This window comes from Meles meles, chromosome 8, assembly GCF_922984935.1.
Source record: "Meles meles chromosome 8, mMelMel3.1 paternal haplotype, whole genome shotgun sequence".
Lineage (NCBI taxonomy): Eukaryota > Metazoa > Chordata > Mammalia > Carnivora > Mustelidae > Meles > Meles meles.
Window position 1 is genome coordinate 8,907,508 of NC_060073.1, and position 19,621 is coordinate 8,927,128.

General features: G+C 49.8%; 1 protein-coding gene across 4 annotated transcripts in view; it reads left to right on the forward strand.

Moving 5' to 3' along the window:
* The window catches only part of AHNAK (AHNAK nucleoprotein), a 30,712-nt gene extending 11,341 nt beyond the window's left edge, over positions 1-19,371 (forward strand). Inside the window, exons 5-6 of one of the 4 annotated variants that reach the window (XM_046015535.1) lie at positions 875-13,177; positions 14,549-19,371. In XM_046015535.1, coding sequence (XP_045871491.1) covers positions 875-13,177; positions 14,549-18,541 — 16,296 coding nt within the window. In that variant the 3' untranslated portion in view covers positions 18,542-19,371. Of the gene's footprint in view, positions 1-874 lie in introns of all 4 variants that reach the window. The other 3 variants (XM_046015532.1, XM_046015534.1, XM_046015531.1) reach the window with 3 other exon arrangements.
* Positions 19,372-19,621: the final 250 nt, after the last annotated feature.

Consider the following 19,621-nt stretch of genomic DNA (forward strand, 5'->3'; position numbering starts at 1 on the left):
ACCCGGCCACACTGACCTACTGGCCACTTCCTGAGCCTCATGTCTGCGGTTCCCTCTCCTGCTTCTCGAACCCTGCCTCTCTCTTGAGCCAGACCGTGTGCTCGTATCCGTGTGTAGCATGTGGCTGACGTTGACCCTGAAAGCTTTCCGTCGGTGGGTCCAGAGTGCCGCAGCGTGGAACCCGCTCACGCTGTCTGGCCCTAGAGGCCAGGAGGACAGTCAGCTGCTTTGCAAGAATCATCAAAACAGTCTCACAGGTGCCCCGCTCTGCCTTCCAGACGCCAGTTTTCTCCTTCCAGAGGCCTGGACTCATCTGTGAGTCAGAGGCCGGGCAGCAAAGCGCCTGGGGGACGTTTCTTTGCCCCCTGATGGCTTGTTTATTTAACATATAATGGGTCCTCAGAGTGAAAGTATTAATCCAAGCACAGCGAGTCTCCACCAACGCTTTCTGACAGGTCACTGAGAGGATTCCTGTCCCCGTTATACAAGCCCGTGAGTTGAGAATTGAGAGCCCAAGGGCCAAATCCACGCAGAGCTGGGAGGCATCCCTGGGACTTGACAAGCCGATTGGAATCTAGAATTGATTGATTATAAATCCTTCTTCCAGACCACAGAAGGCAGGAGTCTACCCTGCTTCTCTCCCCCATAGCTTTTGCTTCCCAGAGTTTCCCCAAATAATTTGTTTCCCTCCTGTGATGTGACTGTCAGCCCCTTTCCTCACCCCTCCATGCTCTGCCCCAGGAGGCTCCGTGGGCCTCCGTTCTGGTCCCAGCTTCTGTGGGAAACAGGCAACCATGTTGTCGGCTGGGCTGTGGCCGGGCGTCCGTGGTCGGGCAGACCTGCTGCAACGTCTCCCGGCCGTGTCTTTCTGCAGAGCGGGGATGACGAGGACTACCAGCGCATCTACACCACGAAGATCAAGCCTCGGCTGAGGTCGGAGGATGGACTAGAAGGGGAACCTGGGGAAACCCAGAGCCGCACCATCACTGTGACGAGAAGGGTCACGGCCTACACTGTTGATGTGACAGGCCACGAAGGAGCCAGGGAGATCGATATCAGCAGCCCAAAGTTCAAGATCAAGATTCCCCGGCACAAACTGACTGAAATTTCCGCTGTGGATGTGGACACCCAGCCCGGCAAGACAGTGATCAGACTGCCCTCAGGCTCGGGGGCAGCATCTCCTACCACAGGCTCTGTTGTGGACATCCGAGCGGGGTCCATTTCTGCTTCGGGACCAGAGCTCCAAGGGGCTGGCCACTCGAAGCTCCAGGTCACCGTGCCTGGGATAAAGGTGGGGAGCCCAGGCGTCAGTGTGAAGGGCTTGGACTTGGGTGGCAAAGGAGGGGTCCCAGTTCCAGGAGCGGACATTTCGTCTTCTCTTGGGGGTGGGGCAGTGGAGGCGCAGGACCCATCTCTGGAGGGTGGCGCTAATGGGAAAATTAAAATTCCCACTATGAAGGTGCCAAAATTCGGTGTCTCGACAGCGCCCGAGGGACAGGCCCCAGGAGCAGGGTTGAGCGTTTCTGCACCCGAGTTCTCTGTGGGGCACAAGGGTGGCAAGCCCGGCCTGACGATTGGCGGGAACATCCAAACCCCTCAGCTAGAAGTCAGTGCTCCTTCTGCCAATATTGAGGGGCTTGAGGGGAAGCTGAAGGGACCCCAAATCACTGGGCCATCTCTTGAGAGTGGCCTAGGCCTGAAAGGTGCCAAGCCACAGGGGAGCCTAGGGGTGGACATTTCAGGTCCCCAGATCAAGGGCACTGTCACCGGCTCCAGTGTGGAAGTTCAAGCCCCTGATGTTGATCTTCACGGGCCTGGTGGCAAACTGAATATGCCCAAGATGAAAGTTCCCAAATTCTGTGTGTTAGGTTCAAAGGGAGAGGGAACTGGCATTGATGCAACATTGCCCGCAGGTGAAGTGACTCTTCCTGGGATCTCTGGTGACGTCAGCCTGCCTGAGCTTGCTGCTGGGGGGCTGGAAGGGAAGGTGAAGGGTACGAAAGTCAAGACTCCTGAAATGATCATGCAGAAACCTAAAATCTCCATACAGGATGTGGATCTGAGCCTTGGATCCCCTAAAGGGAAGGGAGATATGAAGGTTTCAGTGCCTGGGGTGCAAGGTGACATTAAAGGCCCTCAAGTGGCAGTTAAAGGCTCCAAAGTGGACATAGAGACACCTAACCTTGAGGGGACCCTGACGGGACCTGCGCCTAGTAGTCCTTCTGGTAAAGCAGGAACGTGCAGGATCTCTATGGCAGATGTAGATCTAAATGTGGCTGCACCTAAAATGAAAGGGAATGTAGATGTCACGCTTCCCAGAGTAGAAGGGAAAGTCAAAGTCCCTGAAGTGGATGTCAGAGGCCCCAAAGTGGATGTCAGTGCCCCAGGTGTGGAAGTTCATGGCCCAGACTGGAACCTGAAAATGCCCAAGTTCAGCACTCCAGGAGTTGAAGGGGAAGGCCCAGATGTAGATGTGAAACTACCCAAAGGAGATGTCAGCATTTCAGGGCCCAAGGTCAATGTGGAGGCCCCAAATGTCAACATAGCGGGCCCAGGAGGCAAACTTAAAGGCCCTGATATTAAGCTGCCTGAAGTGAGTGTCAAGACACCAAAGATCTCCATACCTGATGTCGATTTGCACGTTAAAGGCACAAAGGTAAAAGGAGAGTACGATGTAACAGTCCCAAAACTTGAAGGGGAACTGAAAGGCCCCAAAGTGGACATCGATGCCCCAGATGTGGATGTTCAGGGCCCAGACTGGCACCTGAAGATGCCCAAGATGAAAATGCCAAAATTCAGTGTGCCAGGGTTCAAAGCAGAGGGCCCAGAAGTGGATGTGAACCTGCCCAAGGCTGATGTGGACATTTCTGGGCACAAGGTAGATGTTAGTGCTCCAGATGTGAGTCTTGAGGGACCAGAAGGGAAACTGAAAGGACCTAAGTTTAAGATGCCTGAGATGAATATCAAAGCCCCAAAGATCTCCATGCCAGACGTGGACTTACATTTGAAAGGCCCTAAAGTAAAGGGAGAATATGATGTCACAGTGCCAAAAGTGGAAGGTGAGATTAAAGTTCCTGATGTTGAACTTAAAAGTGCCAAAGTGGATATCGATGCTCCAGATGTTGATGTTCGTGGCCCAGACTGGCATCTGAAGATGCCCAAAATGAAAATGCCCAAGTTTAGCATGCCTGGCTTCAAAGCAGAGGGCCCAGAAGTGGATGTGAACCTGCCCAAGGCTGGCATTGACATCTCCGGACCCACAGTGGACGTTGAAGTTCCAGATGTGAACATTGAAGGACCTGAAGGAAAGCTGAAGGGTCCCAAGTTTAAGATACCTGAGATGAATATCAAGGCTCCTAAGATCTCTATGCCTGATGTGGATTTGCATATGAAAGGTCCCAAGGTGAAGGGAGAATATGATGTTACAGTGCCAAAGATGGAAGGGGAACTCAAAGGGCCAAAAGTAGACATCGGTGCCCCAGATGTTGAAGTTCATGGTCCTGAATGGAACCTAAAGATGCCCAAGATGAAAATGCCCAAATTCACCATGCCCAGTCTCAAAGGGGAGGGCCCAGAAGTGGATGTGAACCTGACAAAGCCTGATGTGGACATTTCTGCACCCAAGGTAGATATTAGTGCTCCAGATTTGGGCCTTGAAGGACCAGAAGGAAAGTTGAAAGGTCCCAAGTTTAAGATGCCTGAGATGCACTTCAAGGCTCCTAAGATGACTCTCCCAGATGTTGACTTGGATCTTAAAGGACCCAAAATGAAAGGCAGTCTAGATATGTCAGCACCGAAAATAGAAGGTGAGATGAAAGTTCCAGATGTGGACATCAAAGGACCCAAGGTAGATCTTAAAGCACCAGATGTGGAAGTCCAAGGTGCAGACTGGAGCCTGAAAATGCCCAAGATGAAAATGCCCAAGTTCAGCATGCCCAGCTTGAAAGGCGAGGGCCCAGATGTGGATGTGAACCTGCCTAAGGCTAACATTGACATCTCTGGACCTAAGGTTGACATTGAAGCCCCAGATGTGAGCCTTGAAGGTCCAGAAGGGAAGCTGACGGGTCCCAAGTTTAAGATGCCTGAGATGCACTTCAAGGCTCCCAAGATCTCCATGCCTGACGTGGACTTACACTTGAAAGGTCCTAAGGTGAAGGGGGATGTGGACGTGTCTGTGCCCAAGATAGAAGGTGAAATGAAAGTGCCAGACGTGGACATCAAAGGACCCAAACTGGATGTCGATGTCCCAGATGTGGACGTTCATGGCCCAGACTGGCACCTGAAGATGCCCAAAATGAAGATGCCCAAGTTCAGCATGCCTGGCTTCAAAGGTGAGGGCCCAGATGTGGATGTGAGCCTGCCCAAGGCTGACATTGATGTCTCTGGACCCAAAGTGGACATTGAAGCCCCCGATGTTAACATTGAAGGACCGGAAGGAAAGCTGAAAGGCCCCAAGTTCAAGATGCCTGAGATGCACTTCAAGGCTCCCAAGATCTCCATGCCTGACGTGGACTTACACTTGAAAGGTCCTAAGGTGAAGGGGGATGTGGACGTGTCTGTGCCCAAGATAGAAGGTGAAATGAAAGTGCCAGACGTGGACATCAAAGGACCCAAACTGGATGTCGATGTCCCAGATGTGGACGTTCATGGCCCAGACTGGCACCTGAAGATGCCCAAAATGAAGATGCCCAAGTTCAGCATGCCTGGCTTCAAAGGTGAGGGCCCAGATGTGGATGTGAGCCTGCCCAAGGCTGACATTGATGTCTCTGGACCCAAAGTGGACATTGAAGCCCCCGATGTTAACATTGAAGGACCGGAAGGAAAACTGAAAGGCCCCAAGTTCAAGATGCCTGAGATGCACTTCAAGGCTCCCAAGATCTCCATGCCTGATGTGAACTTGAATCTTAAGGGGCCCAAACTAAAGGGAGATGTGGATGTGTCTGTGCCTGATGTAGAAGGTGAAATAAAGGTGCCAGATGTGGACATTAAAGGACCCAAAGTTGACATCAGTGCTCCAGATGTGGATGTTCAAGGCCCAGACTGGCACCTGAAGATGCCCAAGGTGAAAATGCCCAAGTTCAGCATGCCTGGATTCAAAGGAGAAGGCCCAGAAGTGGATGTGAACCTGCCCAAGGCCAACATTGATGTCTCAGGGCCCAAGGTGGATGTTGAAGTTCCAGATGTGAATATTGATGGTCCAGATGCAAAAGTAAAAGGTCCTAAATTTAAGATGCCAGAAATGAATATAAAACCTCAGAAGATATCCATGCCAGATGTTGGTTTGCATTTGAAAGGTCCTAAAATGAAAGGAGATTATGATGTCACAATTCCAAAAGTAGAAGGAGAGATAAAAGCTCCTGATGTTGACATCAAAATTCCCAAAGTAGACATTAATGCACCCGATGTGGGAGGTCATGGCCCAGACTGGCACCTGAAGATGCCCAAAGTGAAAATGCCCAAGTTCAGCATGCCAGGCTTCAAAGGAGAGGGCCCAGAACTGGATGTAAACCTGCCAAAGGCTGACATTGACGTTTCAGGTCCCAAGGTGGACATTGATGCTCCAGATGTTAATATTGAAGGTCCAGAGGGGAAGCTAAAAGGTCCCAAATTTAAGATGCCAAGCATGAATATACAGACACACAAAATCTCTATGCCTGATGTTGGACTTAATCTAAAAGCTCCTAAACTGAAAACTGATGTAGATGTTTCCCTTCCCAAAGTGGAAGGAGACTTGAAAGGCCCTGAAATTGACATGAAGTCCCCAAAGATGGATGTGGATATTGGTGATATTGATATTGAGGGTCCAGAAGGGAAGCTGAGAGGTCCTAAGTTTAAGATGCCAGACATGCACTTTAAGACTCCTAAGGTCTCTAGGCCTGATGTGGACTTAAACTTGAAAGGCCCCAAAGTCAAAGGGGATGTGGATGTGTCTATGCCCAAGATAGAAGGTGAAATGAAAGTGCCAGATGTGGACATCAAAGGGCCTAAAGTAGACATTGATGTCCCAGATGTGGATGTCCACGGCCCAGACTGGCACCTAAAGATGCCCAAGGTGAAAATGCCCAAGTTCAGCATGCCTGGCTTCAAAGGTGAGGGCCCAGAAGTGGATGTGAACCTGCCCAAGGCTGATACTAATGTTTCTGGCCCCAAAATGGACATAGATGCTCCTGATTTGGAAATAGAGGGACCAGAAGGAAAATTAAAGGGCTCTAAATTTAAGATGCCTAAGTTGAATATCAAAGCTCCTAAGATATCCATGCCGGATGTGGACTTGAATTTGAAGGGTCCCAAAGTGAAAGGAGAAATTGATGCTTCTGTGCCTGAGCTAGAAGGTGATCTGAGAGGTCCACAAGTTGATATCAAAGGTCCTAGTGTAGATGTGGAGATGCCTGATGTTGATCTGGAATGCCCTGATGCCAAGTTGAAAGGCCCTAAGTTTAAGATGCCTGAGATGCACTTCAAGGCTCCCAAGATCTCCATGCCTGACGTGGACTTACACTTGAAAGGTCCTAAGGTGAAGGGGGATGTGGACGTGTCTGTGCCCAAGATAGAAGGTGAAATGAAAGTGCCAGACGTGGACATCAAAGGACCCAAACTGGATGTCGATGTCCCAGATGTGGACGTTCATGGCCCAGACTGGCACCTGAAGATGCCCAAAATGAAGATGCCCAAGTTCAGCATGCCTGGCTTCAAAGGTGAGGGCCCAGATGTGGATGTGAGCCTGCCCAAGGCTGACATTGATGTCTCTGGACCCAAAGTGGACATTGAAGCCCCCGATGTTAACATTGAAGGACCGGAAGGAAAGCTGAAAGGCCCCAAGTTCAAGATGCCTGAGATGCACTTCAAGGCTCCCAAGATCTCCATGCCTGATGTGAACTTGAATCTTAAGGGGCCCAAACTAAAGGGAGATGTGGATGTGTCTGTGTCAAAATTGGAAGGAGATTTGAAAGGCCCCAGTGTAGATGTGGAGATGCCTGACGTTGAACTGGAATGTCCTGATGCAAAGTTGAAAGGCCCTAAGTTTAAGATGCCAGACATGCACTTCAAGACCCCCAAGATCTCCATGCCTGATGTGGACTTACACTTGAAAGGCCCCAAAGTCAAAGGGGATGTGGATGTGTCTGTGCCCAAGATAGAAGGTGAAATGAAAGTGCCAGATGTGGACATTAAAGGCCCTAAAGTAGACATTGGTGCCCCAGATGTGGATGTTCATGGCCCAGAGTGGCACCTGAAGATGCCCAAGATGAAAATGCCCAAGTTCAGTATGCCTGGCTTTAAAGGTGAGGGGCCAGATGTGGATGTGAACCTGCCCAAGGCTGACATTGACATTTCTGGACCTAAGGTGGACATTGAAGTGCCAGATATGAACATTGAGGGTCCAGAAGGAAAACTGAAAGGCCCTAAGTTCAAGATGCCTGAAATGCACTTTCATGCCCCTAAGATCTCCATGCCTGATGTTGATTTCAACTTAAAAGGGCCTAAAATCAAAGGAGACTTTGATGTTTCTGCCCCAAAGCTGGAGGGAGGGTTAAAGGGTCCGGAAGTGGATGTCAAAGGCCCCAAATTGGATGTTGACATGCCAGATGTAGCTGTGGAAGGTCCAGATGGCAAATGGAAAAGTCCTAAATTTAAGATGCCAGACATGCACTTCAAAGCTCCCAAAATCTCCATGCCAGACATTGATCTACACTTAAAAAGTCCCAAGATAAAGGGAGAGGTGGATGTTGATGTTCCCAAATTGGAAGGTGACCTCAAAGGGCCAGACCTCAAAGGTGACATCAGTGGGCCAGATATTGACATCGAAGGACCAGAGGGAAAATTGAAAAGTCCTAAGTTCAAGATGCCTGACATGCATTTCAAAGCCCCAAATATTTCTATGCCTGATGTGGACCTAAATTTGAAAGGACCAAAAATTAAGGGGGATGTTGATGTGTCCGTGCCTGAGGTAGAAGGTAAAATTAAAGTACCAGATGTGAACATCAAGGGCCCCAAAGTAGACATAAATGCTCCTGATGTTCCCAAAGTAGACATAAATGCTCCTGATGTTCAAGGCCCAGATTGGCACCTGAAGATGCCCAAAATGAAAATGCCCAAGTTCAGCGTGCCTGGTTTCAAAGCAGAGGGTCCAGAGGTAGATGTGAATCTTCCCAAGGCTGACATTGGTGTCTCAGGACCCAAAGTTGACATTGAAGTCCCAGAGATGAGCATCGAGAGTCCAGAGGGAAAAATCAAGGGGCCTAAATTTAAGATGCCGGAAATGAACATCAAAGCTCCCAAGATCTCCATGCCAGATGTAGATTTACACTTGAAAGGTCCTAAGGTCAAAGGAGATGTGGACATTTCCTTGCCTAAGGTGGAAGGTGACCTAAAGGCCCCCAAAGTGGACATTGATGTTCCAGATGTTGATGTTCAGGGCCCAGACTGGCACCTGAAAATGCCCAAGATGAAAATGCCCAAGTTCAGCATGCCTGGGTTCAAAGGTGAGGGCCCAGAAGTGGATGTGAACCTGCCCAAAGCTGACATTGATGTCTCAGGACCCAAGGTGGACATTGAAGGCCCTGATGTTAACATTGATGGTCCTGAGGGAAAGTTGAAAGGTCCCAAGTTCAAGATGCCTGAGATGAACATCAAAGCCCCCAAGATCTCCATGCCTGACTTTGATTTGCACCTGAAAGGTCCCAAGGTAAAGGGTGATGTGGATGCGTCTCTGCCGAAAGTTGAAGGTGACCTCAAGGGCCCCAAAGTGGATGTTGATGTCCCAGATGTGGATGTTCAGGGCCCAGACTGGCACCTGAAAATGCCCAAGGTGAAAATGCCCAAGTTCAGCATGCCAGGCTTCAAAGGAGAAGGCCCAGAAGTGGATGTGAACCTGCCCAAGGCTGACATTGATGTCTCAGGACCCAAGGTGGACATTGAAGGCCCTGATGTTAACATTGAGGGTCCTGAGGGAAAGTTGAAAGGTCCCAAGTTCAAGATGCCTGAGATGAACATCAAAGCCCCCAAGATCTCCATGCCTGACTTTGATTTGCACCTGAAAGGTCCCAAGGTAAAGGGTGATGTGGATGTGTCTCTGCCCAAAGTTGAAGGTGACTTAAAGGCCCCTGAAGTTGACATCAAGGGCCCCAAGGTGGATGTTGATGCCCCAGATGTGGATGTTCATGGTCCAGACTGGCACCTGAAGATGCCCAAGGTGAAAATGCCCAAGTTCAGCATGCCTGGCTTCAAAGGCGAGGGCCCAGATGTGGATGTGAACCTGCCCAAGGCTGACATAGATGTGTCAGGACCCAAAGTGGATGTTGAATGTCCTGATGTGAATATTGAAGGACCTGAAGGAAAGTGGAAAAGTCCGAAGTTTAAGATGCCTGAAATGCATTTGAAGACTCCAAAGATATCCATGCCTGATATTGATATTAATCTAACAGGTCCAAAAATAAAAGGAGATGTGGATGTCAAAGGTCCCAAATTAGAGGGAGATCTGAAAGGCCCTGAAGTCGACCTCAAAGGCCCCAAAGTGGACATTGATGTCCCAGATGTGGATGTCCATGGCCCAGACTGGCACCTGAAAATGCCCAAGATGAAAATGCCCAAGTTCAGCATGCCTGGCTTCAAAGGAGAAGGCCCAGAAGTGGATGTGAACCTTCCCAAGGCTGATATTGATGTCTCAGGACCCAAGGTGGACATTGAAGGCCCTGATGTTAACATTGAGGGTCCTGAGGGAAAGTTGAAAGGTCCCAAGTTCAAGATGCCTGAGATGAACATCAAAGCTCCCAAGATCTCCATGCCTGACTTTGATTTGCACCTGAAAGGTCCCAAGGTAAAGGGTGATGTGGATGTGTCTCTGCCAAAAGTTGAAGGTGACCTCAAGGGCCCTGAAGTTGACATCAAGGGCCCCAAGGTGGATGTTGATGTCCCAGATGTGGATGTTCAGGGCCCAGACTGGCACCTGAAGATGCCCAAGGTGAAAATGCCCAAGTTCAGCATGCCAGGCTTCAAAGGAGAAGGCCCAGAAGTGGATGTGAATCTACCCAAGGCTGACATTGATGTGACTGGACCGAAGGTGGACATTGAAGGCCCTGATGTTAACATTGAGGGTCCTGAGGGAAAGTTGAAAGGTCCCAAGTTCAAGATGCCTGAGATGAACATCAAAGCCCCCAAGATCTCCATGCCAGACATTGATCTTAACCTGAGGGGCCCTAAAGTGAAGGGTGATGTGGATGTGTCTTTGCCAAAAGTGGAAGGTGAGATTAAAGTTCCTGATGTTGACATCAAGGGCCCCAAAGTGGACATTGATGCCCCAGATGTGGATGTTCATGGCCCAGACTGGCACCTGAAGATGCCCAAGATAAAAATGCCCAAGATCAGCATGCCAGGGTTCAAAGGTGAAGGCCCAGAAGTGGATGTGAACCTGCCCAAGGCTGACATTGATGTCTCAGGACCCAAGGTGGACATTGATGTTCCAGATGTCAATATCGAAGGTCCAGATGCAAAACTGAAGGGCCCCAAGTTCAAGATGCCAGAGATGAACATCAAAGCTCCTAAGATATCCATGCCAGATTTGGACCTTAATCTTAAAGGCCCTAAAATGAAAGGAGAGGTGGATGTTTCCCTTCCAAATGTAGAAGGTGATGGGAAAGGGCCTACTCTTGACATCAAGGGCCCAAAGATAGATGTCGATGCTCCAGATATTGACATTCATGGTCCTGAGGGCAAATTGAAAGGTCCCAAACTGAAGATGCCAGACATGCATGTAAATATGCCCAAAATCTCCATGCCAGAAATTGACCTGAATTTGAAAGGCGCAAACCTTAAGGGAGATGTTGATGTTTCCGGGCCCAAACTGGAAGGTGATGTTAAAGCTCCCAAGTTGGATGTAAAGGGGCCAGAAGTGGACATTTCTGGTCCTAAGGTCAGTCTTGAAGGCAAGGCAAAGAAATCACGTTTTAAGCTTCCTAAATTTAACTTTTCAGGCTCCAAAGTTCAGACCCCTGAGGTGGATGTCAAAGTTAAAAAGCCAGATATTGATGTGACTGGTCCAAAAGTTGATATTAATGCTCCCGATGTGGAGGTCCAAGGGAAAGTGAAAGGATCTAAGTTCAAAATGCCTTTCCTGAGTATTTCATCTCCTAAAGTTTCTATGCCTGACGTTGAGTTAAATCTGAAAGGCCCTAAAGTCAAAGGAGACTTAGATGTTACAGCTCCTAATTTAGAAGGTGACCTTAAAGGACCCAGAGTAGATATTAAAGCACCAGAAGTTCATCTTGATGCACCTGATGTGGATGTTCATGGTCCAGATTGGAATTTGAAAATGCCCAAAATGAAAATGCCCAAGTTTGGTGTGCCTGGTTTAAAAGCGGAAGGGCCAGAAATGGCTGTGGATCTGCCAAAAGGAGATCTCAACATTGAGGGGCCCAAAATGGACATCGAGGGTCCAGAAATTAATGTGGAAGGTGTAGAAGGAAGCCTAAAAGGCCCCAAACTCAAGATGCCTGACATGAATATCAAAACTCCCAAGATCTCCATGCCTGACATTGATTTAAACCTGAAGGGCCCCAAGGTGAAAGGTGATATGGATGTTTCTCTGCCCAAAGTTGAAGGGGATCTGAAAGGGCCAGAGATTGATATCAAAGGGCCCAAAGTGGACGTTGACGCCCCTGGTGTGGATGTTCATGGCCCAGACTGGCACCTGAAAATGCCCAAGGTGAAAATGCCCAAGTTCAGCATGCCGGGCTTCAAAGGTGAAGGCCCAGATGTGGATGTTACTCTCCCTAAAGCGGACATTGATATTTCTGGCCCCAAAGTGGACATTGATGCCCCGGATGTGAATATTGAAGGTCCAGATGTGAAACTGAAGGGCCCCAAGTTCAAGATGCCTGAGATGAACATCAAAGCCCCCAAAATCTCCATGCCTGACCTTGATCTGAACTTGAAGGGCCCCAAAATGAAAGGTGATGTGGATATATCTTTGCCAAAAGTAGAAGGTGATTTAAAGGGCCCTGAGGTGGACATCAAGGGCCCCAAAGTGGACATTGACACTCCTGATATTAACATTGAAGGCCCAGAGGGGAAACTGAAGGGGCCCAAATTCAAGATGCCAGAGATGCACCTAAAGACTCCTAAGATTTCCATGCCTGATATTGATTTAAACTTGAAGGGCCCCAAAGTAAAAGGTGATGTGGATGTTTCCCTCCCCAAGTTTGAAGGGGATCTGAAAGGTCCTGAGATGGACCTCAAAGGTCCCAAAGTGGACATTGATGCCCCTGATGTGGATGTTCATGGACCGGACTGGCACCTGAAAATGCCCAAGATAAAAATGCCCAAGATCAGCATGCCTGGCTTCAAAGGAGAAGGCCCAGAAGTGGATGTGAATCTACCCAAGGCTGACATTGATGTGACTGGACCGAAGGTGGACATTGAAGGCCCTGATGTTAACATTGAGGGTCCTGAGGGAAAGTTGAAAGGTCCCAAGTTCAAGATGCCTGAGATGAACATCAAAGCCCCCAAGATCTCCATGCCAGACATTGATCTTAACCTGAGGGGCCCTAAAGTGAAGGGTGATGTGGATGTGTCTTTGCCAAAAGTGGAAGGTGAGATTAAAGTTCCTGATGTTGACATCAAGGGCCCCAAAGTGGACATTGATGCCCCAGATGTGGATGTTCATGGCCCAGACTGGCACCTGAAGATGCCCAAAATAAAAATGCCCAAGATCAGCATGCCAGGGTTCAAAGGTGAGGGCCCAGAAGTGGATGTGAACCTGCCCAAGGCTGACATTGATGTCTCAGGACCCAAGGTGGACATTGATGTTCCAGATGTCAATATCGAAGGTCCAGATGCAAAACTGAAGGGCCCCAAGTTCAAGATGCCAGAGATGAACATCAAAGCCCCTAAGATCTCCATGCCTGACTTTGATTTGCATTTGAAAGGTCCTAAGATGAAAGGAGATGTGGATGTTTCTCTACCTAAGGTGGAAGGTGACCTAAAAGCCCCTGAAGTTGACATCAAGGGCCCCAAGGTGGATGTTGATGTCCCAGATGTGGATGTTCATGGTCCAGACTGGCACCTGAAGATGCCCAAGGTGAAAATGCCCAAGTTCAGCATGCCTGGCTTCAAGGGAGAAGGCCCAGATGTGGATGTGAACCTGCCCAAGGCTGACATTGACATCTCAGGACCCAAGGTAGACATAGACACTCCTGATGTTGACATTCATGGCCCAGAAGGGAAACTGAAGGGTCCCAAGTTTAAAATGCCTGACCTGCACCTCAAGGCACCCAAGATCTCCATGCCTGAAGTGGACCTGAATCTGAAGGGTCCCAAGGTAAAGGGTGATGTGGATGTGTCTCTGCCAAAAGTTGAAGGTGACCTCAAGGGCCCTGACGTTGATATCAAGGGCCCCAAAGTGGACATTGATGTCCCAGATGTGGATGTCCATGGCCCAGACTGGCACCTGAAGATGCCCAAGGTGAAAATGCCCAAATTCAGCATGCCAGGCTTCAAAGGAGAAGGCCCAGACGTGGATGTGAACCTGCCCAAGGCTGACATTGATGTCTCAGGACCCAAGGTGGACATTGATGTTCCAGATGTCAATATCGAAGGTCCAGATGCAAAACTGAAAGGCCCCAAGTTCAAGATGCCTGAGATGAACATCAAAGCCCCTAAGATCTCCATGCCTGACTTTGATTTGCACCTGAAAGGTCCCAAGGTAAAGGGTGATATGGATGTGTCTTTGCCTAAAGTGGAAGGTGACCTCAAGGGCCCTGAAATTGACATCAAAGGCCCCAAAGTGGACATTGATGCCCCAGATGTGGATGTTCATGGTCCAGATTGGCACCTGAAGATGCCCAAGGTGAAAATGCCCAAATTCAGCATGCCTGGCTTCAAGGGAGAAGGCCCAGAAGTGGATGTGAACCTTCCCAAGGCTGACATTGACATTTCTGGCCCCAAAGTGGACATTGATGCCCCAGATGTGAATATTGAATGTCCGGATGCGAAACTGAAGGGCCCTAAGTTCAAGATGCCAGAGATGAACATCAAAGCTCCCAAAATCTCCATGCCTGACCTTGACTTAAACCTGAAGGGCCCCAAAATGAAGGGTGATGTGGATGTTTCTTTGCCCAAGGTGGAAGGTGACCTCAGGGGCCCCAAATTGGACTTTGACACTCCTGATATCAATATTGAAGGCCCAGAAGGAAAATTGAAGGGGCCCAAATTTAAGATGCCAGAGATGCATATTAAAGCCCCCAAGATCTCCATGCCTGACCTGGACTTAAATTTGAAGGGGCCAAAAGTAAAGGGGGATGTGGACCTTTCATTACCTAAGGTGGAAGGTGATCTAAAAGGGCCAGAGGTGGACATTGAAGGTCCTGAAGGGAAACTCAAAGGTCCCAAATTTAAGATGCCTGATGTCCATTTCAAAACCCCACAAATCTCCATGAGTGACATTGATTTGAACTTGAAAGGACCTAAGATAAAGGGAGATTTGGATATTTCCATTCCTAAACTGGAAGGAGATCTGAAAGGCCCCAAAGTGGATGTTAAAGGCCCTAATCTGGACATAGACACTCCTGATGTTGACATTCATGGCCCAGAAGGGAAACTGAAGGGTCCCAAGTTTAAAATGCCTGACCTGCACCTCAAGGCACCCAAGGTCTCCATGCCTGAAGTGGACCTGAATCTGAAGGGTCCCAAGGTAAAGGGTGATGTGGATGTGTCTCTGCCAAAAGTTGAAGGTGACCTCAAGGGCCCTGACGTTGATATCAAGGGCCCCAAAGTGGACATTGATGTCCCAGATGTGGATGTCCATGGCCCAGACTGGCACCTGAAGATGCCCAAGGTGAAAATGCCCAAATTCAGCATGCCAGGCTTCAAAGGAGAAGGCCCAGACGTGGATGTGAACCTGCCCAAGGCTGACATTGATGTCTCAGGACCCAAGGTGGACATTGATGTTCCAGATGTCAATATCGAAGGTCCAGATGCAAAACTGAAAGGCCCCAAGTTCAAGATGCCTGAGATGAACATCAAAGCCCCTAAGATCTCCATGCCTGACTTTGATTTGCACCTGAAAAGTCCCAAGGTAAAGGGTGATGTGGATGTGTCTTTGCCTAAAGTGGAAGGTGACCTCAAGGGCCCTGAAATTGACATCAAAGGCCCCAAAGTGGACATTGATGCCCCAGATGTGGACGTTCATGGTCCAGACTGGCACCTGAAGATGCCCAAGGTGAAAATGCCCAAGTTCAGCATGCCTGGCTTCAAGGGAGAAGGCCCAGAAGTGGATGTGAACCTTCCCAAGGCTGACATTGACATTTCTGGCCCCAAAGTGGACATTGATGCCCCAGATGTGAATATTGAATGTCCGGATGCGAAACTGAAGGGCCCTAAGTTCAAGATGCCAGAGATAAATATCAAAGCTCCCAAAATCTCCATGCCTGATGTTGACCTGGATTTGAAAGGATCCAAAGTCAAAGGAGATTTTGATGTGTCTGTCCCTAAGATCGAAGGTACTTTCAAAGGCCCAGAAGTAGACCTTAAAGGTTCAGGTCTGGATTTTGAAGGCCCAGATGCCAAGCTTAGTGGCCCACATTTGAAGATGCCATCACTGGATATATCTGCCCCTAAAGTAACTGTTCCTGATGTTGATTTGCATTTCAAGGCACCCAAAATTGGGATTTCTGGTCCCAAGCTGGAAGGTGCTGAACTGGACCTCAAAGGGCCCAAAGTTGATTTAGAATCTCCAAGCTTGGATGTACACACGGAGAGCCCAGATATTACTGTTGAGGGGCCAGACATTAAAATTCCCAAATTCAAGAAACCCAAGTTTGGTTTTGGGGCAAAAAGCCCTAAAGCTGACATCAAATCACCTTCTCTGGATGTGACTGTTCCCGAGGCAGAGATGAATGTTGAGACTCCTGAAATTAGTGTTGGTGGCAAGGGCAAGAAGAGTAAATTTAAAATGCCCAAAATTCACATGAGTGGCCCTAAAATGAAGGCCAAAAAACAGGGCTTTGACTTGAATGTCCCCGGGGGCGAAATTGATGCCAGTCTCAAGGCGCCCGAGGTAGAGGTCAGCGTTGCCGGGCCAGACGCCACACTTAAAGGTGATGTGAAGTCCCCCAAAACCAAGAAACCTATGTTCGGGAAAATGTACTTTCCAGATGTAGAATTTGACATTAAATCACCTAAATTTAAAGCTGAGGCCCCCCTCCCAAGCCCCAAACTGGAGGGTGAAATACAGGCGCCTGATGTAGACATTTCTTCGCCAGGGATTCATGTCGAAGGTCCCGACATCAAGGTGAAGGCTCCCAAGTTCAAGCTGCCGGGCATGGATGTCTCAGGAAAACTAGAGGGTGACTTGAAGGGCCCCAGGGTGCAGGCCAACTTGGACGCACCTGACATCAACATTGAAGGCCCAGATGCTAAAGTCAAAGCACCGTCCTTTGGCATTTCTGGCCCTCAGGTCTCCATCCCCGATGTGAACGTTAGCTTGAAAGGACCAAAGGTGAAGGGTGATGTCCCAAGTGTGGGACTGGAAGGACCAGACATAGATCTGCAAGGTCCAGAATCAAAGATCAAGTTCCCCAAGTTTTCAGTGCCCAAGATCGGTGTCCCTGGCGTGAAGATGGAAGGAGGAGGAGCGGAGGTCCATGCCCCGCTGCCCTCTCTCGAAGGAGGCTTGAGCACACCCGATGTGAAGCTTGAAGGGCCGGATGTGTCTCTGAAAGGGCCGAAAGTAGATTTGCCTTCGGTGAACCTCTCTATGCCAAAAATCTCTGGACCTGATGTTGACCTGAATTTGAAAGGACCAAGTTTGAAGGGAGACCTGGATGCCTCTGTTCCCGGTGTGAAGGTGCATGCCCCAGGGCTTGACCTCAGAGGTCAAGGTGGAAAGGTGAGGATGGAAGGAGATGGTGTGAAAGTGCCTGGGATCGATGCCACGCTAAATCTTGGCGCCCCAGACGTGACCCTGAAGGGACCAAGCCTGCAGGGGGACCTGGCTGTCTCTGGTGACATCAAATGCCCTAAAGGATCAGTAGGTACTCCTGATCTAAGTTTGGAGGCCCCCGAGGGTGGCATTAAACTTCCCAAAATGAAGCTGCCCCAGTTTGGCATCTCGACTCCAGGGTCCGACTTGGACGTGAACGTCAAAGGGCCACAAGTGACTGGAGAACTACAGGCACCAGGCATGGATGTGAACCTCGGCGGCCTGAGCCTGAAAGGGCCTCAGATCTCTGGCCCTCAAATCTCAGCACCAGACATGGACTTGAACTTGGAAGGACCAAAAATAAAAGGGAGCCTTGGGGCCACTGGTGAGATGAAAGGCCCCACTGTTGGAGGAGGTCTTCCAGGCGTCAGCGTTCAAGGCCTCGGAGGAAACCTCCAGATGCCTGGAATCAAGTCCTCTGGGTGTGATGTAGCGCTGCCAGGCGTGAATGTGAAACTCCCAACAGGGCAAATTTCTGGTCCTGAAATCAAAGGCGATCTGAAAGCTTCGGGAATAGGTTTCCACGGGGCTGCTCCCGACATTAGCATCAAGGGGCCTTCCCTTAACGTGGCCTCCCCTGAGTCAGATTTCGGTGTGAGCTTGAAGGGCCCGAAAATCAAAGGAGGTGTGGATGTTTCAGGGGGTGTCGGCGCCCCAGCTGTCAGCCTGGGCGAAGGGCACGTGGGTGTCAAAGGACCCCAGGCCACCTCTGCTCTCAACTTGGATGCACCGAAGTTTGCTGGGGGACTTCATTTCTCAGGACCAAAGGTAGAAGGAGGCGTGAAAGGAGGCCAGGTTGGACTCCAGGGTCCTGGGCTGAGTGTGTCTGGGTCTCCAGGTCACTTGGAAAGCAGATCTGGAAAAGTAACATTCCCCAAGATGAAGATCCCCAAATTCACATTCTCTGGCCGTGAGCTGATTGGCAGAGAAGTGGGGGTGGATATTAACTTCCCTAAAGTGGAAGCCACTGCCCAGGCTGGGGCCGGAGAGGGCGAGTGGGAGGAGTCCGACGTGAAACTTAAAAAGTCCAAAATCAAAATGCCCAAGTTCAATTTTTCCAAACCTAAAGCGAAAGGTGGTGTCACCGGCTCCCCGGAAGCGTCCATTTCAGGGTCCAAAGGCGACCTGAAGAGCTCGAAGGCCAGCCTCGGTTCCCTGGAAGGAGACGCCGAGGCCGAGACGTCATCCCCCAAAGGCAAGTTCTCCTTATTTAAAAGTAAGAAGCCCCGGCACCGCTCCAATTCCTTCAGCGACGAAAGGGAGCTCTCGGCGCCTTCCACCCCGACCGGGACCTTGGAGTTTGAAGGTGGGGAAGTGTCACTGGAAGGCGGGAAAGTCAAAGGGAAACACGGAAAGCTGAAGTTTGGTACCTTTGGTGGCTTGGGGTCAAAGAGCAAAGGTCATTACGAGGTGACCGGGAGCGATGATGAGACAGGCAAGTTGCAAGGGAGTGGAGTGTCCTTGGCCTCTAAGAAGTCCCGACTGTCCTCCTCTTCCAGCAACGACAGTGGGACTAAGGTTGGCGTCCAGCTTCCCGAGGTGGAGCTGGTGGTTTCCAAGAAAGAGTAGCAGGCCTCGTGTGTGTACATATATGTGTAAAAATACATCAGCCTTGGGTGTGTTTGTATATAAACTGCAAAGAGAAACACACCGACAGCCTCAGCATAACGCGAAGATCTGGCCTCCGTCCGGGCAAGTGCGGAAAAAGCCAGCCTCCGCCTTTGTGCTCCCTGCCCGGAGCTCTACGGATAGGAATGACCGGTTCCAAGTTCGTCCATCCCGTGTGCGGAGCCAACAGGATTTGCCTTGAGATTTCAGTTTTTGTTTTTTGCATTGAACGCTGAGAGCTCCTGTTTACTAAGCAAGCTTTTGTGTTTATTATCCTCATTTTTACTGAACGTTGTTAGTGTCGGGGCAATGGAAACCCACTTTTTCATTGTAATGACTTTGGGGGCTTTTGTTAGTAAGGGTGGGGTGGGGTAGAAGGCAGTAGAGGGGGCCAGACCTCCGTTTCTCCTAAGATTGGATCTATTCAAACAGCGAACACCCAAAGAGGGCCGAGAGGAGGCGGCAGGCAGGGTGGGTGTTTTTAGATCGCTCTAGCATCGCTTTTTTTTCCCGCAGGGGTGGCGGTCCTAGCCAGTTCGGTGCTCACGGTGAGCCGGAATTAGAATCTGTTTGCCAATTGGCCGACCCCCCCCCCCAAGCTCAACAAGAGGGGCTCCCATTCTGTGTCTTGGGGGAGAAATGTTTCCTTCATGGCCGCCACATTCCTGATACTAGTTCTGATTTCTTTCAATAAATGTTACCGTGATTAAGAAAATTTCCCGCACTTTAATGGCAAATTAATTGAGAATGTAAGGAAATCGAAGGCCAATAAAGCTGTTTATTAACCCTGATGTCTCGTGCCTTCGCATTCTGTGTTGGGAGCACCAACCCGGCCCTGGCCGTTGAGACTCAGTCTGTCTGGGGGAATTTGCCGGTTTCATTAATGGGTGATGGAGGGGCGGGGTGTCTTTGCTGCCTGGTTCTCACGGTGAGGCCGGCTGCATTATAGCTGAGAAATCTAGAGAGGCTTGGCACCCTGGCAGCCCGTGCCCCAGGACACGCCCCCCCCCCAACTTTGTATCCTCCGATAGGAATACACAA